Genomic DNA, 20,117 nt, shown 5'->3' with positions numbered 1-20,117 from the left:
AGATGAGTAAACTCGGCAGTCGATGCTGCAGTGAATTTATTATTTACTATGCTCCCCTCTAACCCTATTCTACCCGCCCGCTTACACTTACCTGCCATATGCGATATTCTTGGCCAGCGGCACTGCAGCATAATAGTACTGCTTGTAATCGTCCATCCAGACTTCAGCTGCACGTCTTGTATTTCGTGCAAACACATTGCCACTACCACCGGGAAATGTGTACGGATGTCGTTTCCGGAAAACGTGCCCCACCCGGCTGCATGGTATAATTTCGAGGCTGCCGCCACACTGCCACACACGGAAAGAGATCTCCAGGTTTTCACCGCCCCACACATCCATTTTCATGTCGTACTTGCCGAGCTTATTAAAGTACGCTTTGTCGATGACGAAGAGGCCGCCCGCAATCATGGGCGTACGTATGGCAGTGGTGGGGTCATTTTGTCTTGCGGCACGGTCCGCAGCACTCAAGTATTCCCACTTGAAAATCAGGTTCCAGTCGAAGCCGCCACGTAAGTCGGCCGATGCGCCAATGTATTGGAAGTTGTCCATACTAATGACATCGATGACGGGGCAAACCACACGTGTCGGATCCTCACGTACACGCTCCAACAGCGGTTCCAGCCACTTTTCATTGCACTCCACGTGACTGTCGAGGAAGGTGAGCACACCAGCAACTGCAGCATCGGCGCCACGTACACGCGAACGCACCAGCCCTTCACGCTTTTTGTTGCGCAGCACACGCACCTTGTCGATTTTGGCTAACTCCAGTCCGTCCTCAGCTGTGAAAATGAAAAATTTGAATGTGTAAATAGTGTGGGGTCTATGTTAATGAGCATGGGAGTATGAGTATTGAAGCTTTGATGAATATGGAAAGGGCAATTGTGAATTGTCGTTCATTAAATGTTGGTTGATACTTACGGTGGTCGCTAAAGTCATCGACTAGAATAATTTCTCGTATTAAATGCTCCGGACTGCGATTCAGCACACTGCAAAAGTCAAATTAAATACATTGAGTAATTTACATTACTATTTACATATATACTCACATACATATATTGCACTTAATTGGAAATAAAAAATTCATACATGAGCATGCACATACATATGTATGTATGTGGGGACCTACTTACCTCACTATTGTGCGGAGCAGCGTTGAGCGCGCTTCATTGTGGAATGTTATAATTACACTCGTCTCTGGTAAATCCTCCCGGTACTTTTTATTGCGACACCTGTACAGAGAAATACAAAAAAAAATGTTTTAAAAGAAAACTAAAGTTAAATCATTTATTAACAATTAAAGAAGTCTAAATTTGGGAAAAGCCGAGCATTAAATACCTGGTGCACGTATTAAGTATAATATAATAATAATAATTGAATGATATGTTAACAATTAAAGAAGTATAACATTGGCGAAGCCGAATATTAAATACCCGTCGCACGTATTATATATAGTGTTTTCACCTTTCTGATAACTACTGTTACATGGTAAGCATGGGTGGTTGTACCCATTGCAATCATTTTCGATAATACGTTGAGCTAGACTTAATGAGATAAATTTATTTACATAAGTACCATAAGTACCCCTTTCCCAAAATTCCATAACAGTCATATTTCTTTTTGAGAGATTGTTGTAAGTACCAAATTCTCGCATTTATTACAAAGATCAAAATAAATTTTTTTTATTTTTAGTTTTTTTGTTACTCTAATGCCAGTTGCTTATCCTGAAAATTACGTTAGAGTTATGTAATAGAAATATGCTTGACCCTTTTAAGTTGTTAGAACCTCATATGCCTTTCAAAACATACATGTGTGTTTTCCATGATGTCGGACGTGACTTTCGTACGACTTTGGAGTTAAAGAAATCATGCGAAAACGGAAGTCACTTATAAAACAAAATTGCCGTTGTGTATCTTTTATACCGTCCTTTAGTCGATAAAAAATTTAGGTACACTGGAAACACTGGTTTCGGGAAATTCGATGTAAAGTAGGTTATAATGCACGTGACAAGAACAGAAGTGGTTTCAGAGTACATGTAAAAACGAGCAAAACTCTGCGAATCCTGCAGGGGTTTCCTTACTTAAAAATTCCTTAAATAAAGATTATGGACCATTACATCCAATTCATTTTTAGTTAGAAGCAATTTGTTGTTGGTTTAATTTTGAATTGAAATGTGATGACGGACGTGACAGATTTTTTCCCCCATACAATATTTTTACATAATAGTAATACATATATAATTTTATTATTATTAAATTTGTTTAATTCTCTTCTCCACCGTTTCGCGTTTTCATGACCTTTTTTCGCCATCTGAATACGAAATTTAAAGTTTTAAATCCGTTTCAACCCATTTACTTGCATTTTCGGTTACATATTTAGGATTTTTATTTTTTTTTTGACGTGGTCTAATGTACATATGAGGGGCCAAGAGAGCAGAAGTGGCCTAACACAAAAAAAAAATTTGTACACACCTACATAAAATAAAAGTTACTTATTCCTCAGTTTAAAGGTACCAAACTACATAGCGTACCATCAAATAAAACAAAAAGTGGTATTTATTTTAATATTTATCACATTTGAAACTATTTTAAGAGGTTAAGTACAAAGAAATTTGTGGATTTGGCCAATTCTGCTTTAATGGCCTTATATACATATCGATCCTTATTTGCGATTTTGTTGTAAGCTAGAAACGGTAAATTTTACAGGAGAGGTTTTTTTTTTTTAAATTTTTTAAAGGTAAAATGGCGCTTACGATATTTTTCCTGAACATGCTAAGAGGAAAGTTATCAAAGGATTGGCTTTTGCAATATTTAGTTGTTATGTTTTATAATCTGGGCATTTATAAACGAAGGAGTGCGGGTACTCTAAGGATTGTTTGAAAAACTCATTTTTAAGCCAACTAAATATAAACACTGTCAATCAGCAGAATAAGCTCAAAATATTTTTAACTTTAACTTTTTGGTGAATCTACTAGTTTGTCCACAAGTTTTCTTCGTAGATGCAGTCTTAAAGCTCATTAAATACTCTAACAAACATCTAAACCGACGACGTAGGCGCTAATATGTGGTATATTTAGACTTTTTTTATTAAGAATGAGAAAAAAGTGTAATGTAATCCTTGACCAGAATAGGTTCAGTGCCCAAATCTTCATAATAGGGAGATTTTTGGAAAGTTTCGAAATCAGTAGTTATATTCCTCGACACCCTGCACTTAGTGTTTGCAGATGCAATTGCATAATGGCAGATTCTACTTAATTTTGATGAGGGAAATAAGCTCATTTTGAAGCATTCAGTTGTGGCATTTACAATGAAGTTCTGTACACTCAGTGTCGCTTTATACAACCATCTGATTTTATCCCCCTTTGCCTTTAAATTAAAATCGAACACAAAAAGAGAAAGGGGAAATCAAAGGGCGAAATTTTTTGGTAGAAACGAAATCACCATTAGACGAGATGACAATGTTACTCATACGCCATGTACATACGTACGTTCGAATTACTTTTCCGTGATAAATGGTAGATCCAATATGGATCAGACATTTTGGATTTTTATACCCGAGCGCACTTGTGCACAAGGGTATATTAATTTTGTTCACATAACGGTTGTTTGTAACAGCCAAAACGAATCGAGATAGATATAGACAAATGTATACATAAATGATCAGGATAAAAAAAGAAATCGATTAAGCCATGTCTGTCTGTCCGTCCGTCTGTCCGTCTGTCCGTGTACACGATAACTCGAGCAAAAATTGAGATATCTCAACGAAATTTGGTATGTGGGTTTCCCTTAATCCAAGGTAGGTTGCTATTGAAAATGGGCGAAATCGGACTGTAACCACGCCCACTTCCCATATAACGGTAATTTCCAGAAATACGAAAACTGCGATATTTTAGTAACTACTGAAGATAAATCACTCAAAATTGGTATTTACAATAATTTTTTGACAAAAAATAATAATATTATACATTTTTGGAAAATGGGCGTAGCCACGCCCACTTATGGTTACATGTGTATATCTTGGTAACCGCTGTACCAATTTCTACCAAACTTGGCACAGTTGTCGGCCTTCGTACAGCATACAAAATCGCCTAAAATTTTTAAAATCGGACGATAACCACGCCCACATCCCATATAACGGTAATTTAGAGAAATACAAAATCTTCGATAAATCAGTAAATATTGAAGCTAATTTATTCAAAATTGATGCTTGCAACAATTCTTTACCAAGAAATACGTTTGTGATAAATTTTTGGAAAATGGGCGTGGCACCGCCCACTTATGATCACATATATCTATCTCAGTAACCGTTCTACCAATTTGTACCAAACTCGGTGTGGTTATTGTGCTTGCCAATTATTGAAATCGGACTAAAATAACGGCCGCTTCTCATATAACGGTAAATTTCAGAACTGCTTGAAACTTCAAAATTTCGAAATCTAAGGACTCTAATTTACTCAAAATTGATACGCCCCGGCTTACCATATAGCCGTAGCTTTCGGTAAGGCGAAAAACATATATTTAATACGTGCGCCGGGTATTTAATGTTCGGCTCTGCCCGAACTTAGGCTTTCTTACTTGTTAAAATATGATTTCAGATTCTGATTCAGCGATCCCGAAAACGTATTTATATTTTAATGATTTTTCTCGCTTATCGGTATTTTCATAAGCGATTCATCAGGAAAATTTGCGGGAAACTGGTCGAAAAATGGTAATTTAGTACCGCGAAATTGCCTTTTTATAAGCGCGACATAACTTTCGAGTTTAAATAAAAAACCTAACTTTTAACTTTTGAAAAGTTACTATAGACCCCCATTGGGCAGAGCTACATGGGTTTTTTGAGTAAAATAAAAAATCTCCATAAAAAAAACTGTGGAGCGCGTTGCCGACCACTTAAAAGGGTTTTATTTTTAATTTTCCGTACATCAATTTTTTATGCATTCAAAAATAACAACACGCAAGGATACTGTACTTAATTCATCGTATTAGCATAGCTGTTAATAAGTGAGTATTAATATTAAATACCTTAAATTACCTTACCGCAAAAAAAATTGGCCTTATATGCAGTGTTCCATGAGATATAACAGCTGCATTTTTTTGTAAGCGAGCGACAAAAGAACGCTAAACTCGGGTAAAATTTACTTTTAGCTACTTAAGCAACCCTGCTGGTAGCTGGCAAGAAACATGGGATTTAGACACAAAAAAACAATAGACATTAGTTATTATGCGAGGTATTTGCATAATATGTATACTTATTTAAAATATAAATCATGTATATACGAAAACAAAAATTTCCCTCTCCAATTTCCCAGTAACAATTCACACTTTTTTTTTCACTTAACAACACTACTCTTCAGGTCGCGTATTTTTTAACCGGCCTGGCTGAACTCGGATAAATAGCCGAGTTTGTGTTGTTGCTTTGCGTGTATTTCGTCATTTAAGCGAGTGTTCTTTTGTAGCTCGGTTGCAAAAGAATGGACCTAATTATAGATATTAGGATGTTGCTTTGATTTTGATCCTTTTTAGAGAACATATCCGGTTTTGACCGGAAGTCAGTTTTTTAAATTAAACATACATGTTTTTCAAACTCTAAATGACTTTCGAACTTTAACTCGTTCTGCACTTCTTAAATGTGTGATAAATTTTTTATTGGAAATCGAAAAAATATGAATTAACAAGCCGAGGATGATCCTTCTTGATGTGGGTTCAACAGACTGGATCCATATTAACCAGAAGCTCATTACAGAAAAAGGTTTTCGGCAAGAGTTATGTTTTTTTTCGCAGAATTATGTATGTCCTATTTAAAAAAATGGACTTGCTGTCAGTTTCACCCTTTTCTGACCGAAACCGGTAGTCGGAAATACCACCAAAAAGGTAGCGCATCCTCGATTTTTGCGTTATTCAATAAAAAAAACTTTTCCCTCCATTTTATAGGGTGTGTACGGGTGGTCTAGGACACCCTGTAAATATGTATAGGTTAAATCATGATTAAAACAGAGTAAGGCAAAACCGTTCTGTCAATTCGTTGGCCATGATTTTTTTTAAGCCTTCCAATGACACAACTTCCATGAGGTTTTTCTGGAAATTATGTTTTGACACTACTTCCATGGAAGTTATTTCAGAGCAGCGTGCAAATTAAGTCCGAAATAATTTCCACAGACCCATGGAAGTTATGCCGGGTACCCATAAACACATGATGTGCGAATACTTTTTAAATCGGTAAACTGCAAGACGTGCGCCAGAACTGAAGTTAAATATAAACGATTGCCTACAAATCAGTGAGCAACCGTATTTGTTCCAATGTTATTTAATATATTTTTGCGCACCAATGTTATACAAACATACATTAATATATGATTAAAACATTTTTATATTTCCTCATGCTGTGAAGTTGTCGAGTCTTATGCTGGATTTCCACAAGGCATTAAATAGCAAAAATGACGAATGGCAAAGTTGGGCATGAACAAATAATCGTGTAATTACGTTAAAAAAATAGTCATTGCATTCATATCCACATGGAATTTTTTTAAATGTCATCTTGTCATTTCAATTCCTAGTGGAAAATCGGCATTATTTTGCGGTAAAATTACAGTTTTTTTATTTTGCGAAGTAAATTTATTTTCAAATTAGTGAGATATCAAAAGCAGGCAATAATATATTAATCCCCAGATTCACCAATAAATTTTAAAATTTATCAAACTGCTAGAATTTTAAATAACAAATTTTCCGAATAAAATTGTATCATTTTAAATTTTAACGGGCTGATAAATTTAAAATTGTTTGGTGCAACAGGGCACAAGTGTCATTAAAACATACTAAACTTCGTATTAAGGCAACTTTGTGAAAAGTTCACTTTCGCGAAACTTTCCGTCTTTCCGTTATCCGATTTTGAAAATTGTTAACGGAATACGTTTTAATGACCTAAAGGACATATTTTGGGGTAGTCTTGCATGGTAGGTCGAAGCTGAAAAATAAGACCCATGCTGGTGTAACTAAATACCTATGTACATATGCACATATGTTTAAATATCCAGGTGGGTGGCGAGAAAATATACCTAAAAATACTACGACGTCAATTTCTATAGCCCTAATCAACACCCTTTTGGTACTTATTATTACTTTGTGTATATCCAGAAAATAGGATAACCACCAACTTCATGAGTAATGAGAAAACAACGTCTTCCATTAACCATAAGTGGTTACTATTTGGTTCCTAATAAATAGATAATATGTGCCGACGTGGTTGCATTAAAAAAGATGTCAAATTTTTGCAGCCATAAGAAGGGCATCGGAAATCCTTTGAGCCATGTGAAAATTGACAAGAGTGAAAACAAAATCAATACAGAGGCATGTACGTACACATGTACATATTTATGTAAGTGGCAAATGGAACAGGAAACAACAGAATGGATAGCTAACAGTTTAGCGAAATTTTGGATTGATAAGCAACAGCTGTAGATACAAAATATCTCCAAAAGTAGGTACATACGTGCATACATAAATACATAGGACTATATCGTTACGTATAGTTACGAACAGTCCAAGTGACGCTGAGCAAATTGTGGCTTCAATGTAATGTAAGTACATATGATAACATATGCGGGTTTTCGAAGTTATTTCTAAAAACATACATGTACATATATATATGTATGTGCTGCTTCCATTGAGTATGAATGTGAGATTACAGTCCTTTCTCTTGCGGAGAGAGTTGTTTGGACAGCTGTTATCAATTACTTCAACAATGGGCCAATAATCCCTACTAATGTGCCTTTAATGGACACACTACTCTTATCTGGTATTACAGCTTTATTTGTATATATGTACGTGTGTATGATACAACGTTTTTATGGACGCTTGCTTACAATTCTCAGTTAATAATCAAATGTATCCCTGAAAATGCCAGCTTGATTTGTAAGCGGTAAGAGCTTGGGTCTCTATCCCTGATAAATCGAGTATATGGGACTTGTATCTGTTGTTGTAAAGTTAACTAAGTTTGCGTACAGACGATGTTAAATATACAGTGGCGGAAGAAATAATAGACTCGCCTTATTTTGGAGAGTTTTGGCTACACCGGATCACAAATTTTAATTTTGATTTTGTTCTCCCGACGCCACTTTTCAATTGGCATGTAAAATCGCACGCTGATTCCGAAAATCGAGTTATTTTTTTGTATGGATATGTTTTCGAGATATTTGCAATTTACCGTTATTCAGCTTAAAAAAAAAGAGTGGTTCCAATTAATCAGGTATATCTTACGAACCAACTAAATAATCGTAATACGAGGTACGGCAAATGATAAAAAACAAAATTCTCCATAAAACGTACATAGATTACTCTTCGATAGTCCTGATAGTTTCAGAAAAATTAATTAATCATTCCAGATTTTTTGATTTTTTTATGGAAAAATGCAAAAAATTCAAACTTTAACAGGGGAATAAGTAAAAAATAACAGTTTTTGTGTAAATAATTTGTACTTGTGTTAAAGCCTGTTCCTTTAGAAAAAAACTAAGCTACCAATGAAGATAATCGATATATGTATAAATAACAAATTAATGATTGGTCAATTGAAAATGCGCAAGGATTTTTCGTATGAAATATCAGCAGAAAAGAGTGTTACTCATACGCCACGTACACCTGAGTAGGTAGAGTATTTGCATCGAAAACAAGGGTTTTCAGAAATGAATAATTAATTTCTCAGCAACTATCAGGGCTATCGAAATGTGTTATGCATACAGTTTATGGAAAATATGATTTGTTTTCATTTCCCGTATATCGCATTACGATTCTTCAATTGATTCGTAAGATATACGTGTTTAAGTGAAACCACTATTTTTTAAAGCTGAGTAACGGTAAATTGCAAATATCTCGAAAAGTTATCCATAGAAAATAATTATCTCGATTTTCGGAATCACCGAGGAATTCTACATGGGAATTGGATAGTGGTATTCACAGAACATTTTTGCTGTAAACCCGTGCTATTTTTCCATGGTTTATTTTATGTTTAATATTTTTTATAAAAGCCTGGCTCGCTATACAACAAACACCATATAAATCGCCTTTTCAAACAAATTTTCAGCAAATTTTTTAACTTTTTATACAGTTTTTTAGCCCATTCAATTTTAGTATAATAAAGTGCAAGTTTCAAGTGACTGAAAAATACCGTTGATTTTTGACAATTTTTTTTTTGTTGATGATGCTAGGCATTCTCTTCCATATAAAAAAAACTGTCGAGCATATTTGGTATGGGAAAAAATGCGTGACACCGTCAGCAAAAAAAATTCTTAAAAATCAACGGTATTTTGTAGCCAATTTAAACTTGCACTTTATTCTACTTAAATTAAATGGGCTATAAAACCATACCAAAAATTTTTCTAAGAATTCTGAATAAAAAAATATTAAACATAAAATAAACTAAATAAATACAGCCAAAATTTCTAAAAGTACGACGAGTCTATTATTTCTGCCGCCAGTGTATGTATTTCTTGTATTGTCAACAGCTGCAGGATGTTTTTGTTAAACAAGAGGAGTTTGCTGACGAGTCCTCGTGTAAGTTTTTTCTTCTAATTGGAACTAAGTAATAGAAATGCATTTTAGAAGGGAATATGAGCTAACTTATCTAGTATCAATATGTTCCTTTACTGCAGATCTACTTCATGTGCACAAAAAACACAGTTAAACCAATAACAAAATTTCTTGTTTTTGCACCGGTCAAAATGAGATTTCATTGCAATTTCCGTTCCCCACCGGAAGCACTTAACGAAGCGAGGCAATAAAGTTAGTTCGGTCAAATTAAAGATCGTATCTGGTGGCGATGAATTCAATTTCCTCTCTTGCGTACAAATGAGCCTCCCATACAGATTCATTCAGAAGTAGTGTTGCATTTATGCTTAAGAAGTTTATGTGCAAGCATAAGCATACATACCTACACATGTAGTCAATGGAAAAAATAAACAAATTTCTTTCTGAAATTAAAGTGAAAGAGTGGAACGTAAAAATTCTGTCAGCGGCAATACATGGTAATTGGATTTTGTAGCAACTTGATTATCCTCATGAGTAAGTTGATATAAACAGGCCATAACCCAAATTGTCCCAGATTAATTTTTTTTTGATTTTTTTGGTTTTACCTATATACAGGGTAAAAGTAGCGTTAAAGTAAAGGAAAAAATATGACTAAAACTTTGGGAGTAGTATAGTTCTTCCGATATCGGCCGTTGCCATATTGCAACACGGGCATATTCCAGATGGATTGTTAGAGGACAGTATTTGGTTAAAATATGAAATAATAGAAACATTGTGTATAAGTTTTAATACATTTATGATAATATATGCATATTCTACGTGCAAAGCGGATGAAGAAGTTAATGAAAAGTAGCAAAACATTTCAAACATAAACCCACATCACATTTTGCACAGGCTACTCGTCCTATAGTTTTACATGTATCACCAGCACTACGAAGTTTTTTTGTCAATTTGTATGGATCAGTGGTGTAGTCACAAAAAGATATTAGGTCCCAGTGTGGAGACCTCCGAGGCACACACAAAGTATTTGGGAGTAGTCTTGGAGAGTAAGCTGCTGTGGATGCGCAATGTTGAAGAAAGAGATAAGAAGGCCAGTAACGCCCTTTATTCATGTAAAACAAATGCTGGGAGTCACTTGGGGTTTGTCACCTGCAGGGTTGCCACTTTGGTAAATTGTTACCAAAATTGGTAGAAAAAATTTGGGTTGGTAAAAAGGTACATTTTTTCTCATTTTGGTAGATTTTTGATTAACTTTCCGTTCCCGTTTTATTTTTCGTAGTTATCTTTAAATATATTATAAATTTCTTTGCATACTTTTTATATAATTACATACGTATTAATGCATATCAATATAAGGCGAACATATCGCGCTCCATTCAAAACTAATTTTACTGGAATCCGGAGGAGCTTTTGACTGCCTAAATATTTCAAATGATTATTTAAATATAAAAAAATTGACTGGTATGTAATTACGCACTATGATTGTTCGCAAAAAAAAATAAATCAACGCCATTTTTTATCAAAAAATAAAATCAACGGGCTATACTCAAATAGTATTTGTTTTAAAACTCCATACCTTAAATTATTCTAAAAATTCAGAGTAAAAAATTCGAAATTTAGACGACAAATTTTGGAATTTTTCTATATGTTGTATATGGTTTGCTCCTCAATTTTTGTGGATTTAGTTAAAGCAATAAACAACTTTTACTCGAAAAATATTGCGAATATTAAAAAAAATAATTTTTTTGAGTCACTGTATTTGTCTATAATAACTCGAGTTGAAGTTTTTCAAATAACGAAGTTTCATTGTTGCCTTTATTTTCATCACTTCCGCTTTTGGGTGAAAGAAACTCAGAATATGACAATAATATGACTCAAATACCGTATAACTAGTTAAATAAAAAGTAGTTTTTATTAATATAATTATAAAAAAGTTATTGGTAGATATTTCCCAGATTTGGTAGATTTTTTTCAAGTGGATGGTAAATATTTTTTTTCGTCAGTGGCAACCCTGGTCACCTGCTCTGATGCATTGGTGCTACACAGCAATAGTCAGCCCAATACTGCTCTATGGCGCTTTGGTGTGCTGGAATTCCGCAAAAAAGTCCTTATGCTCGGGCCAATGGAGAAGGTTCAGCGCCTAGCGGCACTGTGCATCGCGGTAGCGCTGAGGTCCACTTCGACGGCTTCTCTTTAAAAACCCTGCTGCGAAATCCGCACGTAGATTGACGGTCATAGGGAAATTAAATTTCAGAACCTTTGGGCACCACTTAATTGGGGCGGGAAGCAAAAGCAGCATATGCTTTATGGCATCTAGCTTTAAGTGGAAACGAACTTTTTGCACAACGATTGAGGAAGAGGAATGGAAACGAAATCTAGCCATAGATCCCTAAACATTTTCACGGACGGCTCTAAAATGGTTACGGGAGTGGGTGCCGGAATTTACTGCCGGGAACTGAACGTCAGGCGGACAATAAGGCTACCTGACCATTGGAGCATATTTCAAGCAGAGGTTTTCGCAATGAGGATAACTACAGAGCTAACTTGCACCGAAACGACAATCAATTCAAACTTAAACCTATTACAGGCGGCAATTAAAGCAGTTTCCTCATATAGCATTTCATCCATAAACGTCCCTCGCAGCCTGGAAGCCATTGACAAGCTAGACGCTGATAAAAGGCTACATATCTATGGGTTGCCCGGTCACAAGGGAATCTAGGATAATGAAGTAGCAGATGAGAATGCAAAAAACGCCACCAGTTTTCCCTGGAACAGACAAACTACATTTGTATACCATTTCAACACTTTTACAATGCAATATACGATAATATGAGTAGGCAGTTCTGAGCTAGATGGAATGAGTTAACCACCGGAAAAACTGCAAAAATACATACAAACGATTTTTGTTTACAGCGTCTCATACATGATTGTATTTTGCGTTGCCATATGGGTGTTTCCATACAGCCGTAGGTGACATTCGTACGCTTATAGAGTAACGTAAATCTATCAAAAATAGAAGTTACTGAAAAAAAAGATTACGGTTAAGTTGCAACCAATGGGTACTATGTTTGAGAAAAAAATAAGCAGCCTCGAAACTTTGGTTTGGAAAATATCCGTTCAAAACCAGGTGATAACGTACGCGACAAAAAAAGAAGTGGTTTTAAGGCACATATACATATATGCGAAAGTCTGCGAATCATGGGAGTTTTTCTTTCTTTAAATATTCCTAAACTAAGCTAAATAATGTACCTTTACAATCCTTTCATATTTTAAGATAAATTATCTCTGGCTAGTTTTATATTAAAAAAAAAGAAAATCACGTACGCGACATAACGTACGCGACAATTTTTCTCGTAAGTAATAAAATGTATTTATTGAGAACTCTTCTCGCCACCGTTTCATTGTTTTACAACTATTCTAAATAATTTAAATGGAAAATTTGCAATTAACATTGGTTTTGATGTATTTGATTGAAATTTTCGTACTTACAATAACGTATGCGACAAACTTTAAAGGGTAATAAATTTTTTTTTACTTCGGTTGGAAAGAAAATTTTACTGTATATCTTTAACTGGAAGAATTCTCGCTTAAGAATTGTAATCTGCATTACCTGGGACTGCCAATATACGAATGAAATAGACAAACAATGTTTTTGCATAACGTACGCGACATTAGAATACTATCAGAAGCAAATCAAAAAATTACCGTTATTCGAGCTCTAACTTCTCCTTTTTCTCATTTTTATAGTTAGCTGTTATTGCAAATTTGATTTTAAGATGTAATTGTAATGTTTCAAATCTCTTCATTTGGTTAATAGGAAAGAGAAAATAGTCCATTTCATTAGAGAAAACTGAGTCGAAGAGACATTCAGTTTTACTCTTCCATTTTTGAGTTTTAAAATTCCAATAAGCTGAAATACTTCTATAATATAAAAATTCGAGTATTTTTCTCTTATTAATTCGTCTTAAAACCCCTTTTCAGTTGTTTTTATTTTTTGAGTCCTGGTTGACATTTTCATGGAAACATCCATATGGCAACACGGGGTCAATTTGGGCTAGCGAACATATCAAAATTTGGTAAAAAGAGGAATAGTTCACATTACGCCCCGTGTTGCCATATGGCAACGGACTTAAAAAACACTTAAATTATATAGCATGCACGATTGTTTTTTATTCTTACTTGTTACCAATAGAGTCACTAATGTTTTAACTAATATTTTGTCACTATCATATTTTGTAAATAAAAAAAGGGCTTTCTAGTTATAAATTCATGCTTACTTCTTCATATATGACATTTTGATGGTTTTTTGTCACTTCTAATTTTGTTTAAAGAACACACTTGCATTACACTCGATAGACAGCAAGGATCTGAGGGAGGCATAAGCGTTTCGAAGGATACACCTTTTAGAAATTAGTTAACGTACATATAAGCATTTTGAAGTACGCGATTTTTATTTTACACCCTCTTAAACATGATGTATTTTGCGTTGCCATATGGCAACACGGGGTCAATTTGGGATAAACTACAACTTTCCAATTTTCTTAAGGTAGCTATACAAACAGCAGTATTCTCCTAAATAGCAACGCCACTTTTGACCAGTTAATTCCCTTTTATTTAATTTTATTTTATTTTTTACACAATTATAGTAAATCCTACAACAGAAAGCATACAAATACAAATCAGAATTTTAAGAAAAATTTTTGGTATGCAGTTATTATTGAAATTATTTTTAATAAACAGCAAGTTTCAAGCGGCCGAGAATTCGCGCTGATTTTTTAATATTTATTTTGCGGACGCCGCTAGGTATTTTCTTCCATTTAAAAAATGTTTAGCATGCTTTCAACGAAAAAATTCCTAAAATCAACACGATTTTAACCACTTGAAATTTGCACTATACATATCGTTATAAAAATGAACGGGATATATTCCAAAGTTGTTTAAATTTCTAATAAAAAAGTTTTAAATGTTTATGAAATTTTGATTGATTTTTTTTTAATTTTCTACAAAGTTTGTTTTTTGTTACACTTTAAAAAGTGCATGTAAAACTACATCTGAAATGTGTTTATTTTATAACCAAAATCTATGTATGTAAACATTAAATGTTTGAAACTAAAAACATTTTGAACATAAAAATAAATATATAACATTACCCTGCAAAAATCGTTGGACTCTGTAGTATATTTGTGGTATATTGGAGTACTTACAAAAGTGTCCCTCTGTCATGCTGTAGAGGACCAACTCGTGTCTCTGCACCAGCTTATTGTTACCCAATCACTGCTCGTGTTTTAACGAAATGTGACTGAACTTGAGCATTTGAAAGCACATTTGCATGTCTGGCTGTAGCTGAACGTGTAGAGATGCTCGCTGTTAGTTGTTAGCTCCCAGCATGTTCGGGTTCGAATGCCGTCAGAAGCAACATGTAATTTTTAATTATACCCGAGCGCACTTGTGCACAAGGGTATTATAACTTTGTTCACATAACGGTTGTTTGTAACAGGCAAAACGAATCGAGATAGATATAGACAAATGTATACATAAATGATCAGGATAAAAAGAGAAATCGATTAAGCGGTGACTGTCTGTCCGTCCGTCCGTCTGTCCGTCCGTCTGTGCACACGATAACTCGAGTAAAAATTAAGATATCGTAACGAAACTTGGTACGTGTACTTCTTTCGGGCGTAGGACGGATGGTATTGAAAATGGGCAAAATCGGACAATAACCATGCCTACCTCCCATATAACGGTAATTTTCAGAAATACGAAAACTGCGATATTTTAGTAAATACTGAAGATAATTCACTCAAAATTGATAATTACAATAAGTTTTAGACGAAAAATAAGAATATTATAAATTTTTGAAAAATGGGCGTAGCCACGCCCACTTATGGTTACATGTGTATATCTTGGCAACCGCAGCACCGATTTCTTCCAAACTTGGCACAGTTGTTGGCTTTGGTACACCATACCAACTGGCCGAAAATTTTTAAAATCGGACAATAACCACGCCCATATTCCATATAACGGTAATTTAGAGAAATACGAAATCTTCGATAAAGCAGTAAATATTAAAGCTAATTTATTCTAAATTGATGCTTGCAGCAATTCTTTACCAAGAAATACGTTTATGATAAAATTTTGGAAAATGGGCGTGGCACCGCCCACTTATGATCACATATATGTATCTCGGTAACCGTTCAACCAATTTGTACCAAACTCGGTATGATTATTGTGCTTGCAAAATATAAGCAAAACGCTGAAAATTATTGAAATCGGACTAAAATTACCGCTTTTCATATAACGGTAAATTCTAAAAATGCTTGAAACTTCAATATTTCGAAATTTAAGGACGCTGGTTTACTCAAAATTGATAAACCCCGGATTACGATGTAGCGGTAGCTTTCGGGAAGGTGGAAAACATATATTTAATATTTGCGCCGGGTATTTAATGTTCGGCTCCGCCCGAACTTAAACTTTCTTACTTGTTTTTGTTTATAGATTTTATTAATTGCGAAAAAGCATCTGTGAAGTGAAGAATAAAAGCGTGTACAAACGAAAAAATATATCAACAATACCATTGTGAATATGTTGGAGTAGTTTTGTGCTACACTGATGTAATGCAGAGATGGAGTATATGGTCCTGCCCTAGGGCATCGCAATGTTAATTGGACCATATTTTTTATATGAATTGTGGTTAATTTTGGAGTAGTCCTTGGTCCTTAGGGAGTACTCTTTACATGCATGCATGGAGTAGTCGCGATTTTTGCAGGGGAAGTGCTCATCTATACATACACTGAGGGAAATAATGCATAGTAAAAATGAATACTTTATATTTGAGTATCGTTTAAAAATGTTCGTATTTAAAAATAATATTTTCATGCAAAATTTATTACGCACGTATTTGACTGATCACATCTCAGTATGTATATGTAAGTGTACATACGCACCCCAAGCATGCAGAGCGCCGCTCTGAGAGTGGTGAAAACACACACACACATCCATACATAGCACATACATGTTTATCCGTACAAATCGCGTGCTGTGGTGTTGACGGATATTCAACATTTCCCTGCAAAAAATGGGACTAATCCGGGATGACTCCGGGAGCAATCGCAAAGGAACATGCGACTAATACCACTTTTGATCACTTTATATGGAATGAACTGTTCGCTTTTGTTCGAGCATGTCCTATGAAGAGACTAATTGTTCACCTTTATACCCGAAAGGGTATAAAAAGCGACTAGTCACTTTTAAAAAATAAAAATAAAAATTTGCGCCAGCTGAGATTCGAACCGGGTTGCTCAGTTTGGTTAGACGAATATTCTCTCTGTGTGCCAACGCCGCACACGAAATTTCATTGACTAAGTGCGTACATATCATTAAATCGTTAATAGTACCCGTAAGAGATGAGTTTGAGACTAAATGATCTCCAATTATACCCATAAGGGATGAGTCGAGACTAACTGACTTCCATTATTACCCGTATGAGACTAGTTGCGACTAATTAATGCCCAATCGTACCCGATTGAGAGTAATCTCGGAATACTCTCTTTAGAGATTAGTCGCACAATTTTTTGCAGGGTTGAAAGCAGATTTATATGCCTGGGTGTAGCTGAGTGCGCAAAAATGCATGCCACAATTTGTTGATATCCGGAGATGGTCGGGTTCGAATTCCACTGCAGGCAACATGCAAATAAATTTTTTTTTTTAGTTTTTAACCGACTTCGAAAAAAGGAGGAGGTTATCAGTTCGTCGGAATATTTTTTTTTTTTTTTTTTTTTTATGTATGTTACCGCATAACTTTGGACCAAGTCAACCGATTTCGATAATCCCAGAGGTGGTCCCATACTAATCTGGTTAAGATCCGATCAGTGGATCATGATATATGTATATATATATTTTTTTTTTATATGGGAGTTGAAGTCGGTTTTTTTTTTGCTAAAAATTACTTGTTGTCTTAATTATTCACTTCACGGATGCTTTTTCAGTGCTAACGCGGTCATTTTAATATGCGCGTAATTGAATTGAATATTTACCAATATACAGTACTTTCGTTGACGTTTATAGTAAGATCAATTACGTTTCTATTTGATTTCAATTTTTTTTTTTCCCTCAGTGTAGTATAAAGGAAAGTCGAGATTCTTTGTACGCGGTAATCTCGAAAACTACTGAATGGATTTTGACGAGATTTTCTCTAATATACTCTGTATCGACAGGAGAGGGATCTTTTTTACTTCAAATTTTAATAGGGTTGCCACCTGTCTAAAAACCTATAAGATCCGCACGGTTCGTTGGATTACAAAAGATAAGGTGTCAAATGAAAGGGATTGGCCTCAAGAAAAGCACTAATATATTTTTTTAATTGGGTTGCCACCTGTTAATAAAGTTCCTATATTCAGTCATAATAAGCGTAGGCATCAGTTTTGTACCGTCACTGTCAAAAGAAAAGACTTAGCCTCTACATGCGCAATGATGTACTATTTTTCTGAGTAGGGTTGCCACCTATTAAAAAGTTAAAAGATTTTCGGCGTTCGTTGGATTACAAAATGAGATACCAAATGTAAGTGCATGGCCTTAGCGTGTACAAAAGCTTTATTATTTTTTAAGTAGGGCTGCCACCTATTTAAACTTACTATCTTCTATACATAGTAGAAAAGGAAAGTTGGGATATTTTGACCACGCCACTGAACGGATTCAGACGAGATTTTCTCTAATATATTCTGTATCGATGGGAGAGTGACCTTTTTAATTTAGAATTTTAATAGGGTTGCCACCCGTTAATAAAATTACTATATTCAATTCAAATAAGCGTAGGCGTCAGTTCTGCACCGTCACTGTCAAATGAAAAGACTTAGCCTCTGGATGTGTAATAATGTATTATTTTGCTGAGTAGGGTTGCCACCTTGTCTCCACACATCTTCACCGTTCGTTGGATAACAAATGAGATACCAAATGAAAGTGCATGGCGTTCGCATGTACAAAAACTTTAAGTTTTTTGAGCAGGGTTGCCACCTATTTAAAATTGCTATCTTCTATACATAGTATAAAGGAAATGCGAGATTTTTTAACCACGCTACTGAACGGATGTATACAAGATTTTTTATGTATATAGTAAACGAAGTACATGATGACATATGATTTCTTTCTACAAATACGTAAATGTACATTCATATGCATACATTCAGCGCGTGGCGAAGCCTCGCGTATCCGTGGCCGGCTAGTATTTAATAAATCTTAAATATTTTATATTTAAAACTGTGTAATTATATACACGTATCTAGAATTCCAAAATTTTTTTTTAAATTTGCTCTGTGCAACACATTTGGTATACAAAATAAAACAGGCAACTTTTTAATAGCACGGGGAATAAAAATATTTTACTTCGAAATAATTAGGGGAAACTAGACTTTTGCATGGTTTTTCCTTCTGTGGCGCTAGTCCGCCCGGCAAAAGCCCGAATTGATGCAAATAAAGCAAAAGATGATACAAGGGGTCATAAAAACGTTTATTTTGGGAAAAGCTTGTTAACGGCTTCTTTTACGAAAAAATGTTTGTTACCAAGTCTGTAGTCACGGACATTGCTTACAAAAAATATCAAGTTACTTTTTTTTTGTAAAAATAGCCATTTAGCATTATTGTCTTATAGCCCATTTCCACCTAGAGCTTAACTGCAGTTAAAAGCTTAGGTAGGGGCAAATAACGTTAACATGGGGTGATCAGCAGAGTTTATTTCTAATGCTTTTGCTTTCGATTGCTTGTACTAAATTAAGCAATATCAGCAATTTCCCCCTGCGAGTTGTTATCTCCTTTTTCTAATAGGCATAAACTGCAGCTAAGGGTTGGTGGAAGTGAACTATTAGATCTAATATTTTTAGCCAGGGTGTCCAGATTGTTTAAAAAGAAAAGAGCGATTTCTGAAATAAAATCGCCAAAAATCGCCAGTTTTTTGTAAAATTCATGAAATCGGCTTAAAAAATCGTATTTTAGAAATGAAATCTTGTTATAGCATAGTTTTTAAAACCAAAAACGAATATAATGCCTTCAGGGTAATAATAAATAACACATATAACTTATATAATAGTGATGTACAAACAATTTTCTTTGAAAATATTCATACTTTTAAAAAATATTTGTATTAACACATTAGGACTGCGCAATGAATAAATTTATTATAACCCATATTAATTGATTAATCGCATAATTCGCTTTTAAGCGCTCGGCGCTAAAAATATATTAAAAGCTATAATAGGCGAGATCAGCTATTTCCACAAATGAAATTGCAAATTTCACATTCAGCGGGAGTTGTCATGAATGGTGGTTTAATATTGGCGAATGTTCGATATGCTACAACAAAATCGATAACAATAAAAAGTGTTGCCACATCAAAATAATCAAATTATCACGTGTTACATGATAGCGCACAAAAAATTTACATGAAGGGGAAAAATCGCCAAAAATCGCCAGAGGCTAAATCGCCCAATCTGGACACTGCTGGTAACATACAAACTAAACAAAAATGCAGTAATATTTTTTTGGTAAAATTTTGATATTCGCGAAAGGTATGGAGCCGTTACTTGTTTTCTATGAAATATTGTTACTCATACGCCA

At 34.7% G+C, this 20,117-nt stretch overlaps 1 protein-coding gene across 1 annotated transcript in view; it reads right to left on the bottom strand.

Annotated features, from left to right (window-relative positions):
• The window catches only part of LOC118741577 (polypeptide N-acetylgalactosaminyltransferase 2), a 53,685-nt gene that overhangs the window by 8,766 nt on the left and 24,802 nt on the right, over positions 1 to 20,117 (bottom strand). Inside the window, exons 3-5 of the mRNA XM_036473575.1 lie at positions 1,131 to 1,229; positions 919 to 986; positions 92 to 779 (exon numbers count right to left, since the gene is read on the bottom strand). Of these exons, the coding sequence (XP_036329468.1) occupies positions 92 to 779; positions 919 to 986; positions 1,131 to 1,229 (855 nt within the window). The remainder of the gene's footprint in view (positions 1 to 91; positions 780 to 918; positions 987 to 1,130; positions 1,230 to 20,117) is intronic.

This window comes from Rhagoletis pomonella, unplaced genomic scaffold (assembly GCF_013731165.1).
Source record: "Rhagoletis pomonella isolate Grant_MI unplaced genomic scaffold, Rhpom_1.0 Rhpom_scaffold_00006, whole genome shotgun sequence".
In the NCBI taxonomy this organism is placed as follows: domain Eukaryota; kingdom Metazoa; phylum Arthropoda; class Insecta; order Diptera; family Tephritidae; genus Rhagoletis; species Rhagoletis pomonella.
The sequence above is the reverse complement of the archived record's forward strand: the minus strand, read 5'-3'. Positions and strand labels throughout refer to the sequence as shown.